The 17,369-nt window shown below is 47.3% G+C and overlaps 2 protein-coding genes across 6 annotated transcripts in view; one reads left to right on the forward strand and one right to left on the reverse strand.

Moving 5' to 3' along the window:
• The first annotated feature begins 5 nt into the window (after positions 1–5).
• NAGK (N-acetylglucosamine kinase) lies at positions 6–11,115 on the forward strand. Of its 2 annotated transcripts, XM_045446401.1 has the most exons (10): positions 6–135; positions 1,887–1,971; positions 2,125–2,223; positions 2,796–2,937; positions 3,742–3,852; positions 4,552–4,664; positions 6,122–6,209; positions 7,200–7,297; positions 7,791–7,869; positions 8,973–11,115. In XM_045446401.1, the coding sequence occupies exons 1-10, from the start codon at positions 107–109 to the stop codon at positions 9,161–9,163; spliced, it is 1,035 nt and encodes a 344-aa protein (XP_045302357.1). In that variant the 5' UTR covers positions 6–106; the 3' UTR covers positions 9,164–11,115. The 2 variants fall into 2 exon arrangements, with proteins under 2 accessions (XP_045302357.1, XP_045302358.1); XM_045446402.1 differs by lacking the exon at positions 1,887–1,971 and having other exon boundaries at positions 8,973–9,311.
• Positions 11,116–12,203: 1,088 nt separating this feature from the next.
• Positions 12,204–17,369, reverse strand: part of PAIP2B (poly(A) binding protein interacting protein 2B) — a 34,109-nt gene continuing 28,943 nt past the window's right edge. For all 4 annotated transcript variants that reach the window (XM_045446407.1, XM_045446408.1, XM_045446409.1 and 1 more), the window contains exon 4: positions 12,204–17,204. In XM_045446407.1, the coding sequence (XP_045302363.1) occupies positions 17,148–17,204 (57 nt within the window). In that variant the 3' untranslated portion in view covers positions 12,204–17,147. The remainder of the gene's footprint in view (positions 17,205–17,369) is intronic.

Below are 17,369 nucleotides of genomic sequence, written 5' to 3' on the forward strand. Positions count from 1 at the left end.
GCTGGACGGCGCGGACGTTCACGTGACGCGGGGCGGGGCGGAGCGGACAGGTGGGCGGGAGGAAACCGAACAGCCGGATCGGCGGCTGCGGCGGCGCACTACCGGCATGGCTGCTCTCTACGGGGGTGTAGAGGGGTGAGTGCGGCCCGGCGGAGGGAACCCGGGAGGGGCGGCTTGGAAACGGTCGGAGGGCGGGAGGAAGCCCGTGCCCAGGCTGGCAGGCTGGGGACCTCCCACCTTAGGGTCTGGCCACTTTAGGCTTCTGAAGTGCGGGGGCCTTGCGGAGGAGGGATGTGTGCGAGCGCAGCGATGCCTTTCCGCGCGGGATCGTGTGCCGTGGCCACAGCCGGGGCGCGGGGTCTTTTATGTTTCACGGTGGAACCACACCTCTTTTTCCCACGAAGACCCACTCCAGCGGCCCCAGCTAGAGAAGTTCCTTTTCCTCATTCCCGACCCTGGAGAGAGTTTGGCTGAACTGGTGTCAGGTGTGAAGTTGCTGGACTGGGGTGGGGAGTGGGAGTGTGGTGGAAGCCGGGACAAAGACCTTTGCCAGAGGGTAGCCCAAGTGCTAGCCTGTACTAGTGTCTGGAACCCCTCTGTTCTTGTCGGCACTTCAGGCTCCTCACGCTAGATCGAGCCCTCTGTCATTCTTGGATTTTTCCTGCTTAAAAGCTCGTTTACTGGATTTTTTGTAATAATCCTTCCTGTATGACTGTGGGCAAGACTTTGGCCCTATCTGGGCTTTTATCACATGTGTAAAGTGAGAAGAGGGATGAATGAGAGGATTGCCAAGTCCCCTGCCAGTGAAAGCATTCTGTGGATGTGGGTGTGTCAAACCCGAGCTTAATAGAGGGTGGCTCTTGTCTCAGCCCAGGTACTTACTTTTGAATCTGAAATTGGGATTACCTCTGTGGCAGCCACATCCCACTGCTGGCTCGCAACCCAATGTCTTTTTTTTTTTTTTAACATGAATTTTTAAGGTTGACCTCCCCCATCCTATCTGTTAAAAAAAAGTACAGGAGCTTGTGTTTATCCATGTTCTATTCATGTGTAAGATAATGACCTATTTTTCTAGTTTGTCAAATTCTTTTGGATACTGAATCTGCCACCTCGTGCATTGACTATACCCTTGAAACTTCTTGTCGTCTTTGAGTTTGAACAGTGGGACGTTTGGTGTCCTCTTCTGATATTCCCAAGAGTACTGATCGATAAAGAAACGTACATCACACCACCACAGACCTCTCACCAAACTACCAATGACCATTTCCCCCATTAATAAGCATTTTGCCATTTGGTTGCCTAAGTAGGCATAAACTCTCCCTGCCATCTGGCCAGTGTTTCTCCCAAGGGTTTCTTGAAGAACTGGGAACTGGACCTTGAAAGGCAGCCTTTAGCTATTGTGAAAGAAGCAGAGATGTGTGCCATTCCCTTTAGTCACATTTACTGAGTCTGGCTGTGCCAGGCATGAGGGTGGACACATGATCCAGAGCTTGGCCCCTTGGAGCTGGTAGTCTAGTGAGAGGCAGATAGGAAAACATCTAAACATTCTTAACAGAATCTTGAGAATTAAGGGGGCACTGATACGGCTTAACTGAGGCAGCCGTGGGGGTTGGGGTGGGCCACATGTCAGAGGTCTCAAGGACCAGGTGATCGAGAAGTAGGGTCTTGCAGGATAAGTAGGACATTCCCCAGGGAGGCTGAGCAGGAACGTTTCACTTCGGTAGCACATCAAACACCAAACCACAGAAGTGGGCTTGGGCACGGGACTTGGGTTTGCCGAAGCTGCCTCCGTCTCACTGGACTCTGCCTGTGACAAGGACTGCATAAGCTTAGCCGTACCTGCAGGTTTGTCTGAGTAAGACTGAGTGCCGCCTTGTGTTCTGTAGGGGAGGCTCACAGTCCAAGGTCCTTTTACTCTCAGAGGATGGGCAGATCCTGGCAGAAGCGGATGGACTCAGCACAAACCACTGGGTAAAGACCACAGTGAGGGATCAGTGGGTTTGGTTGTGCTTTTATTCTCTGTAGCTCCCATTAAGGTGGTGGTTGGGGCCACTTACAGCAGCCTATAGGGGCAACACAGGTCATGTAAGCCTTTGTAACTTCTCTTCCCTTGCTTGGGGCCAGCTGATCGGGAAAGACAAGTGTTTGGAGAGGATCAACGAGATGGTGAACAGGGCCAAGATGAAAGCGGGGGTGGATCCTCTGGTCCCTCTACGAAGCTTGGTGAGTCTGGGATAGAGCCTGGGAATTAAGTCACAGAAACAGCGATTTTCACTAGATGAGTCTGATAACGACAGAGTGAAAGGCCTTGAGGGCTTAGTCTCTGGTGTAGAAACACAGATTCTCACCTGTTCTTGTGGCTCAGCACAGAGCTTGACCTATAAGCATTCATTAAACGTTAGCCGTTATTCTTAGCTCAGATGTTTCTCTCAAGTTGCTGTAGAGCTGACCACTCCCTGGCCATAGCCTCAGTGAGGTGTTCTGCAGGCCCAGCTAAACCCCATGTGTTCCAAACCAAGTCTGTCTCCTCTGCTTGCTCTTCCACCTGACTTTTCTGTTCAGGGCACTACTGACCCTCTCATGCTACAAACCTGGCATTGTTGAATCCCCTCTCCGGGTTCATTCCCAGATCAGGTTCCTCTTACAGCCATAGCCCTCTGATGGGTCATGTTTAGGGTAGAAGGAGGACTTATGCCCTGACGTAGAGAGAAGGGACAGACACCATGAAGGGAGGGGGTTGCGAAAGGAGCTGAGTCTAGGGTGCTGCTCGCTAGCTCACCTCCCCTGCGGCCTAGGGCCTGTCCCTGAGCGGAGGGGAGCAGGAGGACGCGGTGAAGATGCTGACGGAGGAGCTGAGGGACCGATTTCCCTACCTGAGTGAAAGCTATTTAATCACCACTGATGCTGCCGGCTCCATCGCCACGGCTACGCGGGATGGTGAGGAGAAGGGAGGGGTGAGATTGAGAACTGGTTTTCTTGGGAAAGCCCCTTCAGGATAGCCAGCAGAACTTGTCTTACAATATCTGGAAGGCAGGCGTCAGCATACCCCGTTCCCTTCTCCCTGTTCTTTTTATTGGCTTAAGTTCCTGTCAGAGCAAAGCCTGGACAGAAGGTGGGAGGGCAGAACAGTATCTTGATGGGAGGCAAGAAGAGTGAAACCTAAGAGTGTACTGCAGAGGAGGGAGCCCCTGGGGCAGTGTGGGGATGGGGATGGCTGGGAAAGCAGTTAAGTGCTAAAAAGAAAATGGGAGGAGCTCTGTGGTAGCAGTGTAAAAGGGCCTTGGTGTTCTTGCAAGATCAGCATTTCAATCTCTGTTCCTATTTTGCCAGTGTACCATCTTGGAGAAGTTCTAGAACTCTCTGAGTTTCAATTTCCTCCACTCTAAAATGGGGCAGTTGTATTCACAAATGTAGTTTAGGATATTGAATCAGTATCACTGTGTGAACAGGATCTGGCATAATCCCTGGCTCATAATAGGCACTCAGTAAGGCAGGTAGTCTCTTGGCTGGGAGAGGAGACAGGCTCGTGTTCCTCTTGTCTTCCAGAGAAGGGCTCTATGTAGACTGGAGCTTCTTTGAGACTCAGGCCCTCCACTTTCAGGCAGGAAACTAGCTGGGCTCGGTTATCTCTACAAGATTGGGTGGTGAACCCAGGGCTGGTTTCTGTCCTGTCTTTCCTCAGAAGCTGTGTGCTCCGTGGGGGGCCTTGACTACACTGAGCCTCCCATGCCCTTTCCCCAGGTGGGATCGTGCTCATCTCTGGGACAGGTTCCAACTGCAGGCTTATCAACCCGGATGGCTCAGAGAGTGGCTGTGGCGGCTGGGGCCACATGATGGGGGACGAGGGCTCAGGTGAGCTCATGCTAACTGGGCCTGGCTCTGGCTCGGGGTCCTGGACCCTTCTCTTCCTTCACCTCCCCATCTTCCTCTCCCCCGCCCTTGGCCTCCGACCCCTTGGGGCTTTCCTCAGACAGCTCCTGAAAAGTTGTTCTGAGTACAGGATAATGACTGAGAGGTGCCAGACTAGTGGTTGACCTTAGTCCTCAGCAGTGATCTGTATCCAGATTCAGATTCATGCCTCAGCGTAATAGTTGTTGCCTACCTGTGTTCACTTTTGGAGTCCTTTAGGAGAAATTGACACTATGAAAGTTAAGGCCATAGGTGCCAGGACATCCTGTATCAGTCTGCTAGTAGGAGAGAGGTATAGAAGCTCCTCCTGCATGACCTCTTCATAGGTAGCAGGTGTACATTTTCATAGGGGCCTTTGGGGTCAGCTCATGGCAGTGACTACAGTGGTTTGTGTGACAGCTGACCAACTTTATTTTGGGGTAGGAGCTAGTGTGACACAGCTTCCGCTGTCCTGTCTTCCCCCTAGCTTTCCCTTAGTGGATTGGTCAGATACAGTTTAAACTGAGGCCCCAAGGCTGGGAGTTGGGGCACCTAATTTGCTGTAATACCCATGCTAATCATTGACCTGTCTAGGTCTGAGTTTCCCTATCTGTGAACCCCGGGAGATTGCCCCATCTACTTAGTCCTCTCTGCTTTCCACAGCCTACTGGATTGCACACCAAGCAGTGAAAATAGTGTTTGACTCTATTGACAACCTAGAGGTGGCTCCTCATGACATTGGCTACATCAAACAGGCAATGTTCAACTATTTCCAGGTACTTCCCCCTGCCTCTGGTAAACATGCACACCTGGGATGGGCAATGGCTGCTGAGCAGGAGGGAATGTAGATGGATGAGCCAAAGGGAAGTTGGGGTGAGTTGTGGGTCAGAGCTGGAGGATGGAAAAGTTCCAAGTGAGGACAGGATTCATAATGATGTAGGTGATACATTCCATGAGGTTGTCAGGCATGAGGAATAGGTAGGCTGGGGACCAGTGGTTAGCTAGAATTCATTCTTGGGCAGCTAGACCCTGCTGGGAGATGAAGGCAGATGCCATTTTAGGCTTGAATGAGAAGTGCAGGGTGAGATCAGGAGACTGTGTACTCAGAGACAGCAGGTGAAGGTTGCACAGGTGTGTTGGACAATGAGCTGTCTCTGGCCTGTATGAGTCAGGGAGGACAGCTTATTAAAGAGTTGGGCAGGGAAAGTTCTTAGGGAGGTATAATCTCCTACCCAGGGCATTAGGGACTGACTTTTCCTCTGTCTGGGCCATGCTTACTCGTAGTGGGTTAGGAAACAGCTGCCTTTAGCTGAACCTGAGGTAAAGGGGGAGACAAGGAAGAGAAATCTATTTGATAGACACCTCTGAGTGGGAGCTGCTTTACAGGGGCTAGGGATCGGCTCAGTGAAGGAAATTAGAGTTGCTGGAAGATAGGACCTGTGTTTTCAAAGTTCATGGATTGATGACTAAAGAGAAACTCTGGCCAGGGCCAAGGTGAGGGATGGGGAAGGACCAGGAAGAGAAATTACTTTGGATAGCAGTTGCCGTGGAAAGTGGAGTTAAGCTACCCTGACCCAACAGATTGGTTCTACACCCACCGATATATCTGCCACTCCCTCTTTTGTCCTTTAGTCATTCTTCTAAAGTCATTTCAAAGATTAAGGGAGACCATGTTCATAACATGCTTAATATATTGCTGTAGGTGCCCAAATTGTAGCCCCCTTGTTCCATTTTCGTAGTGTATTCTGGGGAAGCACTGGTTCCTCAGGACCTGCAGAGGCAGTTTGTTGAGGTGAAAGAAGGGAGAGAAGTTTGTGGTCAGAGAAGTTTGGGAGAAACAAATAGATTTCTTGGTTCTGGACTTCACAGGGCCTTTAATTTGCTAATGTGCCCTGTGACTCAGGGTTGCAATGTGCGATAGTCCTTAGATTCCTTTCCCCAAAGAAATCTTTTCATGAGCAACTCAAGGAACTACTGAACACACCTTGGTGAGCCCAAATCTGTGATATGTGCTGTATGTATCCAAGCTAAGGAGAAGGAGCGATGGAATCCATGTGGGGAAAACAACTTTTTTCAAATGAGAAATCTCAAATCTTTATATTCTCTAGAACTTAAGAAACAAACATTATTCCAGTTTTCCAAACAGAGACATCAGGAAGGTCAACTTGGGTGGGCCAACTGGTTATTTTCCTTTGCTTCTGATAACTGTCTGTGCCCTTTCTCTGTCTCTCAGGTGCCAGATCGGCTAGGAATCCTCACCCACCTGTATAGGGACTTTGATAAATGCAGGTTTGCTGGGTTTTGCCGGAAAGTTGCAGAAGGTACTAGATAGAGGTGGGGCAGGGTTTTATTTAGTTTCTCAAAGACCTCCCTAATTGGGGGATAGAATGGGGTTCGTATGGAAACTGGAAGCTAATTTCCCTTTGACCAAGTGATTTCAGTTCTCTGCCCCATGCGCCTTGGTACTGGTGGGCCTTGGAATGGAGCCTGAAGGACACGTGGGTTGTATGAAAATTATTTTATATTATCTATGTTTCTCTTCTTGACAGCTGTTATGGCTTGTGCAGGCTATGTGTCTGAGAAATTTATGAAGCAAATCTTTGGTCACATCTATAATTAAAAACAAAACAAAACAAAACAAAACAACTAATGATACCCAAAAACCTAGGAGGTCATAGAGAGGTTTGGCCTATTGGGTTGGGTGTCAGGAGAAGCTAAACCATAGGGCTTGCTTGCCTGCACATTGCTTCTCCACTATAAGGTTCATACTCCTTTCATTTGATTCCTAAGGCCTCATGGCATTATAGGGCCCTCTTAGGTCTTGCTGGACTGAGACCCTTTCAGAGCAGAGCTAGGGAGGGGCTGACCAACAGCAGGCTGTTGGATGGGGGCTTAGGGGGGCAGGGAGGCAGGAGCACCAGCCAGCTGCCCAAGTAAGGTCTTGAGTCCCTAGAGGTGAGAGACCTTCAGGGATAGACTCAGTAACTGTGTAACCTGGAGTACAGACCAGGTGGCACTGTGCTCTTCCGGGGCGGTGGGGGGGGGGGGGGGCTGCCCCTTCTCATGCACGTGGGATGAACCTCCTCCATACAGGACACCCCTCCTAAGGTGGGAGTATGTGGTGTGGGCAGGGGAGTAAGGATGGAGACACCGCTTTGGAGGCTTGCTTACCTACATGCCAATGAGGTGGGCATCCATTCCTACTTTGCTAGCTATGGGTACTCCTGTTGCTGCCCTGCAACAGAGGGAATAGCAGAGGACAGGCAGCTCACTAGGTATTCACCAGCTCCCTTCCCTCCCCTCTCCCCCAGGTGCTCAGCAAGGAGATCCCCTTTCCCGTTTTATCTTCAGGAAGGCTGGGGAGATGCTGGGCAGACACATTGTGGCTGTGTTGCCTGAGGTTGACCCGGTGAGTTGAGGTGGGAAATGAATCCTCATTTATCCCCGCAGGTGGGATGCTGCGGGGCCAGATTTGACTCTCTCTCATTAGGGTTGAGACTGTCCTATCAAACTCTGTAAATGGGGTGCAATTTTAAATGAGCTTAGGGTATGAGAAAAATTCCATATAAAGTCTGTAACACATGGAAATTCTTTGGTCCAGAGCCTCCCCTCTGTGGCCGGCCTGCAACCTGTATTTGTGTATAGTAAATTGGTTTAATGTGGTGCATGTTTTTGTCGATTTCCGTCTCTTCCCTTCCCTCCTCTGTATTGTTGCTTAACCCTTTTTCCTTTCCTTTCCCTCCCTTGGTTTTATGAATCCCCCTGTTTTTCTCCCTTATTTTCCATACACCTTGGCTAGAGGGAGAATAACTGGGATAGGGTAGGCTGGACTTAAGAAACTACCCCACTTCAGCACTGGATAGGTTTGGTCGCCCCCAGTAGCCATTTCTGCTCTCCGCCAGGTCTTGTTCCAGAGGGAGATGGGCCTCCCCATCCTGTGTGTGGGCTCTGTGTGGAACAGCTGGGAGCTGCTAAGGGAAGGTGAGTATAGGGTGGGTGGCAGAAGGGGGTGCTTGGGAAAGCTGCCTGCCCAGGGAGGACTTGGGACCTGGGCCCAGAGGCTTGGATAGGCCATAGCCCTTAGCCTTCACTCTGCCATGGAGCCCTTATACAGTGTCCCATCCAGCTTCCTTGAACTCTTAAACGATGTTCTTTTTAAAGGATTTATTAAATATGCACCACTTTTTTTAAACATTTTATTTTTTGAGAGACAGAGACAGAGTATGGGCAGGGGAGGGGCAGAGAGAGAGGGAGACAGAGAATCCAAAGCAGACTCCAGGCTCTTAAGCTGTCAGCACAGAGCCCATTGCGGGGCTAGAACCCATGAACTCGAGATCATGACCTGAGCCGAAGTTGGACACTCAACCAGCTGAGCCACCCAGGCACCCCTAATATGCACCACTTTTTATTTTTTTTTTTTTTATTTATTTTTTTTTTTTTAATTTTTTTTTTTTTCAACGTTTATTTATTTTTGGGACAGAGAGAGACAGAGCATGAACGGGGGAGGGGCAGAGAGAGAGGGAGACACAGAATCGGAAACAGGCTCCAGGCTCTGAGCCATCAGCCCAGAGCCCGACGCGGGGCTCGAACTCACGGACCGCGAGATCGTGACCTGGCTGAAGTCGGACGCTTAACCGACTGCGCCACCCAGGCGCCCCTGCACCACTTTTTAAAAATTAAAGATAAACCTCACTTAAAATGAGAGCTGCTGACCAGCATGTGGTGACATTTGTAGTCAACACAGTCCCAGCCAGAAGGAAACCAACCTAGCATTGGTTGGTTCAGGTAACTGTGGTTTCCATTAGACATTCTGAAGTAGTTCAAGGACCCCATTGCTTCCTTGGAGTTCCTGGCATTGGGTGCTTGGTGGCTGCAGGCTCTAGGACCCCACAGCCATTACTGGGCTTCTGTACCCTGCTTCCCTGTCTGTTAGGGATTTGGCATGTGGGCCCCTCGAAGACCTGTGTGGGAATGCCTCGGGGCCTGGGCCTCTTCTTTCCCTGTCTTTGTCCCACCTTCTCCTGGTCTCAACCACAGGGTGCTGGTCTGCTGTCACCTCTGTCATATGCCCTCTTTCCCTCCAGGTTTCATTCTGGCACTGACCCGGGGCAGAGAGAAACAGGCCCAGAACTCCTTCTCCAGCTTCACCCTGATGAAGCTGCAACACTCCTCTGCTCTGGGCGGGGCCAGCCTAGGGGCCAGGCATATTGGGCACCTCCTCCCCATGGACTACACTGCCAATGCCATTGCCTTCTACTCCTACACCTTCTCCTAGGGGGCTGGCCCTGGCTCTACCACTACAAGCCCAGTGGACACTGAGTATTGGAAAGGAGGAGGCTTTTTTTCCTTTTCTTTTTTTTTTTTTCTTTTTTTAAAGAAAAACATATATGAAAGAAAATAAACACACTTTACCCACTCCCCAATTGGATTGTGTTATCAAGCACACTTGCTGTGTACATCCTCAGGGCACCTGCCAGTAGGTATCCTATAAAGCTCAGGAATGGTTTTAGTCTAGGATTTAAAGCCCTGTGCCCAGGTACTTGGCCTGTGGTTTGTGATCTGCTTGCCACGCAGTTGCATAGAACATTCACGTGTGCCATCCCTCCCCAGCACCCCCAACATTAGCATATGTACATGCTGTGTGGCTGCCAGTTAAACAGTGACCTCAGTTGTCTCCTGTCAAAATGGGTAATGATGCCTATACAGCCATTTTTAAGGAGCTAAAGGTTTTCTGTGGAGAACATCACAGGGACTAACCTTAGACACACCCTCACCTCCTGAGAGCCCCGGTAGGGTTTAGGGGACAGTACCATTCTGGTCTCAGAGAATTACCTCACTGGATTTGGTGCCTCTAGGTAAATAGCACATTTTGCAGTTTTTCCCCACGAATGAGTTCTTGAGAGGTTATGAGGATGACTTAGATCCAAGAAGGCCAATTAGACACAACTAGGTGGCCTCCATATTCCTGGTAATTCCTAGCCTGGCTCTGGTTATAGAAGACATTTTGCATTTGTTGTGTGACACATAATAATGAACATCAGTGAAGAGCAGATAGGATTCCTGTCCCCTGGATACTGTTAGTTTGGTCAGTAAAGACCAGGCCAAAGCTTCCTGTTTTGCTGCCCATGCTGCTAGGTGAAGACCAAAGACGGAGTCTCTGTCCACAATGGCTGCTTCTGTAGATGTTCAGAGTGTAAGCTGTTAGAAGGCATGGACCATGTATCAGACATTGGTTCTCAAGCTTATGTGCATCAGTTATTCTAGATTGTTATCAACACAAAAGACTTTTGTCTTTCTCTTCTATAAGGTGTCTGATTCAGTAGGTCAAAGAAGAGGTGGAAATGTTCATTTTTGCTGAATACCTTGGGTGATTTGTGCTGCAGAGGTCCAGCACTTGTAAAAAACTTTGAGAAGTTTTTTTACATGATCTCAGGACCAGGATCAATCAGTATTTTGGATTTAGAATCTAAAACTTCATTGGTGGAGAGTGTACAAATAGAACATAAATATAAGAGTTCATATTCTTCAAGAATATGGCCATCCCTCTTCCTTACCATTCATTTTCTAGGCTCTGCTATTCCAGTGGGACACTACAGGTTTTAGAGCCAAGCAAGGAGCACATCTTAATTGATTTTTTAGTCCCCGTGCATAGGGTTGAATAAATGTTAGTTGAGAAAAATAAAGGCAATATTAAAGTGCACAAGGTCAAATGTGTTCCTATCTCCTCATCCAGTGTAATTTTCCAGCAGGAGGGCCCTGTTACCAGAGGTTGTGGTGCAGAAAGTCATAGTGATTTTTGATGAGTTTCTCCACCTTTTATTTAAACTTATAATCTCCTTCCCTAATAAGATACCAGGAGTAACTAATGGGATTCCATGCTATGAAGGCGTTAGAGATGGATATATTCATCTCTCCTGAGCCTCAAACAGCCTTGTGACCAAGCAAAAGCATGGAACAAGAACGGGACTCAAATGAAGCCAGCACTGCTTTACTCTACCTGTGGGATTTCATCAACAGCACGGCCTCATCTATATCATTCATTCAGCAAGCACCGAATGTCTCGTGGCTGTGATGGGTGCTCTGAGGATTAAAAATGAGTACACCCCTATACCTCATACCAACTGAGAAGTTGACAAAAATTTATGGAACTGCATGTTTACAATATCTGCTTTTCTGTAATCTACTTCAGTTAAGTTTAATAAAATGTTTTAGTGAATGAATACAACATTCCCATCTTGAAGGATGTGAATAAATGAATAGACATAACTACAGTATTTCAAAAAGGTCTAAACAGGCAAATCAGCTCAGATTCCACACACACACACACCCCCCCCCCCCCCCCGCCCAAATCCTGGTTTTAAGAAGGCAGCAAAGAAAACCAGCACTCGAAGCAAAACCCACGGCCCATGAGCCATGGGCGGGTCGGATGATTTTGTCATATGACAAAGCCCCTCAAGAGAATCACTGGGAGATTCAAGCTAGGTGTAACCTGAATAAATATGAGTTCTCAAACATCCCCACAACAGAACGGACAATGTCCAGTTGTTAACCCAGTAGCTCTGGTACCTAGGTCAGTCCTTGGTACCTAGCAGGGTCTCCGACTTTTTCAGGATTTGAAAGACAGATAGAACTTACATGTTTTCTAGATCGGAGTCTGTTTTCCCCAGAGGCAGGAAGAGAACAGCTATCCAATTTCCTTAACTTCCTTTCAACTCCAAGGATTTCCTATTAATCATCTTTGTTCAAAGCTGTACAGAGGGATGCTTGGGTGGCTCCATCAGTTAAGTGTCCAACTTCAGCTCAGGTCATGATTTCTTGGTTCATGAGTTCGAGCCTCACATTGGGCTCTCTGCTGTCAGTGAGAAGCCTGCTTTGATCTTGTCTCCCTCTTTCTCTGCCCCTTTCCTGCTTCCATGTGCACATACTCTCTAAAATAAACATTAAAAACAAACAAACAAACTGTGCATGTTACTGCCGCGACTGCCACTAAGAATGAAGCACCTTCCCTATGCCAAGCAGTATTTTGAGATTAAATGCAGTCTGATTTTCACAACAGCCCCAGGAGGGAGGTGTCACATCTTTATAACTGAGGTGCAGGCTGAAGGCTAACTAAGAAAGTGGTAGAGGTGGGGTTCACTTGGCATGGTGATTCCAAGTCAATGCTTTTACTACTTCCTAACACTAGAATGAAAAATGCAACTAAAACCACATTCCATCTTGGGACAAAAATCTCTCACACATACACCACACATACACTCCCTGTATGAGGACATATAATTCAACCTTAGGAAAAACAGTATGCTGCCAGCAGTAAATGCAATTTATTCTCATTTTATTGAGACTTTCCACAGCTGCCATTTGGTTTGTATAGCAAAATTTTTAAAAAGTAACTTTTTTCCCATTTTTTATATTTTTATGAAAATCATTTTCTTCAATTTTAAAGCCCTCCCCCTCCCCCAAAGAAGTATTAGTAACTACCCTGTAATGTTTATTTGGGGAGGGGGAGGGAACAGAAACAGCTTTTAAACACTTGTGAAACGGGGATCACAGTCCAAAGTCAAGACATTGCACTAAGCTGCCGCGGGGCACCATCAGCACTATGCCATCCACACCACCACATGGGTGAGCCATGCATAGACCCTCAGGGCTTCTTGTTCCACAGGCTCCCCTCCCTTTCTCGAGACCTCCTCTGCTGGCTGTCTTCTCCAAATACATCCAACAGAGGCAGCACAATCTTTAATACATGCTCAACTTTGTAATGGAGACAATACTGTATTCAGAAAGTTCAGAGATCCCCTCCATCCAGTTCAAAAAGATCAAATACCAACAGAGTACAGATGGTTTCACTTTTGTGTCCACTCAAAACATACTCATTAAATTATCAGATGTTTCAAAAGTCCTGATGTGTAGACAGCACGAAAGTTCCTTATAAAAAAGAAGTTGCAAAATTATAAAAATTTCTGCAGTCGAGGCTCCTCATGTGGAGCTTCTGGTGACGAAGCTGGTTCTGGTAAGCAGTTCCTTTGACATGCACAGCGGCTTCCCTAGGAGTTCTGTGTTCTGAGGGTTCTGTTCAGAACACAGGAGGCTGAAATCCAAGTTTAAAAGATTACCTGCTGACAAACTGTGGTATATCCATCAATGGAATACTACCGAGCACTATAAGGGAAGAAACTACCAACGCAAGTTATACTTCATGGATGAAACTCAAAAATATGCTAAGTGAGAAAAGCCAGATATAAGAGACCACAGCTTGTAGGATTCCATTGATATGATGCCCAGAAAAGGCAAATTTATAGAGACAGAAATATAAGGGATTATCATGTAAAAGAGCACGAAGGATCTGGGGGTGGGAGGAGGATGAAAATGTTGTAAAGGTGAGTATGGTTATGGTGGTTTCCTACCACTCAGGAAACTTACTAAAATAACTTGAAATGAGTGAATTTTATATGTAAGATATGCCTCAATAAAGTTGTTGTCAAAAAAATCCCTGCTTCCCAAACCACACATCAAGCATTAAACATTTCTGAAGGCTCACAATCAACAGGGCAGGATTATCCCTTAGTGTTGACTTACAGGGTGAAAACGTTGTACCATTTTATAGTAAATAGCATAGCGTACAGCAGATCTGGGTCAATCGTCCTGTTCTCTCCACTCATTTCCCAAACGCACACATTACCCCCAGGGAGTGGCTGGGGATAGATATACAGTCTTCCCCAATAGGTGGACACCCCCAAATCTTGGTCAGATTTGTCAGAAGTCTGCTACACGTCACCTAAACCAACAAACATTATTAACCTGTGATGCTGGGACCCTTATCGAAGAACACTTGTCCCCTCCGATCACAGCAGCGTCCGTTCCTGGGTGCCTGATGTGTCTACGTGGGGTCCGTAGCGGCACTAATACAGTCAAACTGTTTCCTTCAGCTCCTCCTTCACACAGCTCTCGTCTCTGACATCTATAATTGCCAGACTATTTTAGTGACCTCCTTACTTCTTGGCCTCTCCAAAATCAAGACAAAACTCACACTAGGACAGTACACAATTTAAAAAATGCTGCTTAGTATTTCACTGAAAACATTTTTTAGGCCATAGTTAGCCTCTTAAAGAGACCCCAGCTGTTTTGACTTTGAAAACCAAAGGTGCTGCAAAGGTCCAGCCTTTTCCTTACAATCCGTTTTGGTTTGACCATACGTGACCCCCAGAGTCAGCTGTTGCATCAGGAATGCCCAAGGACCCAGAGCTGCAGGTGCTTAGGCCTAGGCTGTGTCTGTCAGGTTTTCCGCTGCAGTTCAAAGACGTGGAGAAACTGAAAAGGCACTTCCTTGATTTGTTTTTTTCTCTTGAAGAGCAAGAGATAAAATCATTTTCATCTTGGAATTTTAGAGTCCAATAATCACAAGACTCAGAAATCAGTCACTAATAAACTAACACTGGGACCTGCCAGAATTGGCACATGTTGAAAATACATATTGTATTTCTATGCAAATCCTCAAACTTCAGTTGCCAATAGGAAAAGTTTAAACACAGTAGTGGCTTAAATTCAACATGAAAATAATCACTTAGAAATACCAGCCTTGCCCTTAAAGGGTAAAGATGCCCCGGCTGGTACGCAGTCAGAATGTTTGCTATAAAGGGCAAAAGTTGGAGACAGAGGCCCCCAGCCTTTTCCCAGTGAAGGTCCAAAGAGACCCACATGAATTTTTCTGCTAAGGAGCTGGCAAACTCTCTAGCTGAGCCTATGATCTGGGTGACAACTGTGTTCCTGCCTCACAAGATCTGAACAATGGAGAAAAGAGCCAGGCTACGGAAAGAAACTGCAGTGCGAGCCTACTCGTTGAGAAAGGGGCCAGTCACATTGCTGGCTGCTTCCTGATCCTGGAGTCAGCACACTCTTGTGTCTGGATAGGACTGGAAAGTCCAGCCCTCAGGTTTCACTGCTCATGTGGCAGGGAGCTCTCTTAGTCCTGGTCGACCAAATCTGCCTCGTGAAACCCGTGCTAAAGACTGGCATCCAAAATGGAACTCCACAGCAGACAGGACTTGGACCGCACATAGTATCTTAGCCTATCCTGGTCAGGAGAACAAGCCTTCTTCAGAATGAAGAAATGGCTCCACCTGGATCCTTATAGGACTTTCCAGATTGGGAGCCACACGAGAATCCGTTATATCTTTGTGATGGAGACACCCACACTCTAGAAAACGGCTCTTTCTGCAGTCTCAACATATTTCCAACAGCCTTCAGGACTCTGAGCTTGGATAAGGTAATGGAGACTGAAGGAGGAAAAGGGGTCCCAGCACAGACACACCTCTATTCCTGCACTTCCAAGGCCCTTTCCCTATTACAGGAAACAACCCCAGCTGAAAGTTGAAGCTGGAATAAAGAAGTTTCTTTATTCAGAGGCCTCCCTGAAAATGGGTTAAGCGTTCCATTCTCTCAGGGTAGAGGCTTCAGGAATTAACATGCATGTCTGGCAATACAAGCTCCTTAAGCTACTCTCCTATGTCGTTGACCTAACAAAAAGGGCCATTCTTCAAACAATGCCATCCTATAGACTCCAATGAGGGAAAGATGTGGGTTCATATTTTAAAACTGACATTAGCCTGCAGCTGTTCAAAAAGTCAACAAGGAAGCACATAAGAAAAGGGAGAGATTCCTAAGCTTTCTAGACGCTGGTCCTTTCCTTCCAACCTCTGTCCCGTATCCACATACTGAATTTAACAGACTTTATTTCGTTACATGGCCTTTTCCTAATAGGCCTGTCGCACAACACAGTAGCAGTCACACAGAAGCCACTGTCCCCCTCGGGCCTCTGCAAATCCTTGTCCTGGGAGAACGGCCAGGACTAAGACATGTTCTCTTTTAGACCTAACTCTGCCATCTACATCTTTATCACACAAAGGCAGCTTCTGGTGCCCATTTTAATTCCTTATGAGTATCAGCCAAAACCCCTGTGACTTATAGTCGGGAAAGACAAAAGGAACATACCCGAAGAGCCCAACCTAGAAAACTTGCAAAGCTGGGGGTCGGGGAACAGCAAAACTTTATAATTGCTGAAACTGTACCAGTGGGTCACATGGTCACATGGGTCAACCAAGACTCATTCTCCCAGGCTTTTTTTGAGTTCTTTTGTATAATTCTGTAAGGTGGGGAGAAGCATCCAAATTGTGAATGGAGCTTCTTGCTGGTGTCCAGAAAAATATGTTTACTTGGGCAAAATTATTGGGAATAATTTACTAATAAGGGAAGATATCAGGAGGACCAAGTCTTCACAGGGCTGGCAAAAAATTGTCAAAATACTCTTAAGATACAACTAACAGGATTCAAGGTTGAATTCTCCAGGCGGAAGCTGATGGCCCGCACAGCATGCCTCTGCTTCACCTTTGGTAACAGTATCTTTCCTTAAAAACAGAGTAGGGTTGGGGCGGAAAGGAGATAGGGGACTAGATGCCATGAGAGTCGAAGTGACAAACCCATCCTACAGCTCTTTTACCTTGTAAATAATGAATAATGAGTTCAGTGATGGCTCTAAGCAGAGGCTTAAGAACAGGTCAGCAGTGATTGAGTGACCCAAGCGACCCAAGGGACAGTCACTGTCGCAGCCCTCCCCTGCTGGTTTACAACCTCCATTACCCATCACAAGAGTTACCATAACCGAGTACTTTAAATCTGTGTTTTCTTGAATGGGGTTCCAGGCAAGGAGACATGGGCTTGGCAGGCCATGGTAATCCGGTTCATTGCAGGAAAGCCCTGGGAGTCAAGGGAGCTGGGCCGAGAACTCTGATTTGCAACACCTGCTTCTTCCACTCGTCCCTCTTCTCATCCAGCTTAACGGACTCGATAAGTAGTTCTCCAGGTGTTCACTGCCCTTGGTAAGTGTACAGCAGGGTGAGAAGGGCATTCTTAAACACCCAGATTTTCTTGGTCAGCTTATTTTGTTTAAACACACACAGCAGAACATTCCTGATAAAGGGGAAAAAAGATTGCAATTTCCTTAACTCAAAAAGCTAGTAATAATAATAATAATAGGAAACTGCCCAAAACCAAAGTCTGTAGAACAAAAGAGAAAGACTCGGAGGCTTGTAGAGTAAGACTGAGCACATTAGTTACTCCACTCACAGTGTCAAGTTAAACCACTGTCCCCCTTCCCCACTGTGCACCCCTCGCCCACCCCACCCCCCTCTTCAGCTCTGCCTCTTTGTGCAGCACTGTCCCCAGATGTGGGGACATACAAGTTCTCCTCAAAGCTTTCTGTCAGTTCAGTACTTCACTCCCGGAATAAATTCCTTGGCATCCGGGTTCAGGTTACTTTTGCTCTGAAAGAAGAACCAAGAGATAATAAATCCCACTTTCAAGGTTATTTTCTGCATGCTTCCATTATTACCAGGCTATTATTGTTGGGCTGCTCTCAATGGCTCCTGACATATAAAGCCTTGACCAACCTCATTTTCTCCTTCCTGCTTTACACTCCTGTTCCCTTC

This window comes from Leopardus geoffroyi, chromosome A3 (genome assembly GCF_018350155.1).
Source record: "Leopardus geoffroyi isolate Oge1 chromosome A3, O.geoffroyi_Oge1_pat1.0, whole genome shotgun sequence".
Taxonomy (NCBI): domain Eukaryota; kingdom Metazoa; phylum Chordata; class Mammalia; order Carnivora; family Felidae; genus Leopardus; species Leopardus geoffroyi.

What these genes read in the sequence shown, in the direction of transcription:
- NAGK (XM_045446401.1), top strand. Translation starts at nt 107, where the DNA reads ATGGCTGCTCTCTACGGGGGTGTAGAGGG. An exon ending in TTGCCGGAAAGTTGCAGAAG is followed by an intron (nt 6,210 to 7,199) that starts GTACTAGATAGA and finishes CCTCTCCCCCAG; the next exon opens with GTGCTCAGCAAGGAGATCCC. An exon ending in TGTTGCCTGAGGTTGACCCG is followed by an intron (nt 7,298 to 7,790) that starts GTGAGTTGAGGT and finishes GCTCTCCGCCAG; the next exon opens with GTCTTGTTCCAGAGGGAGAT.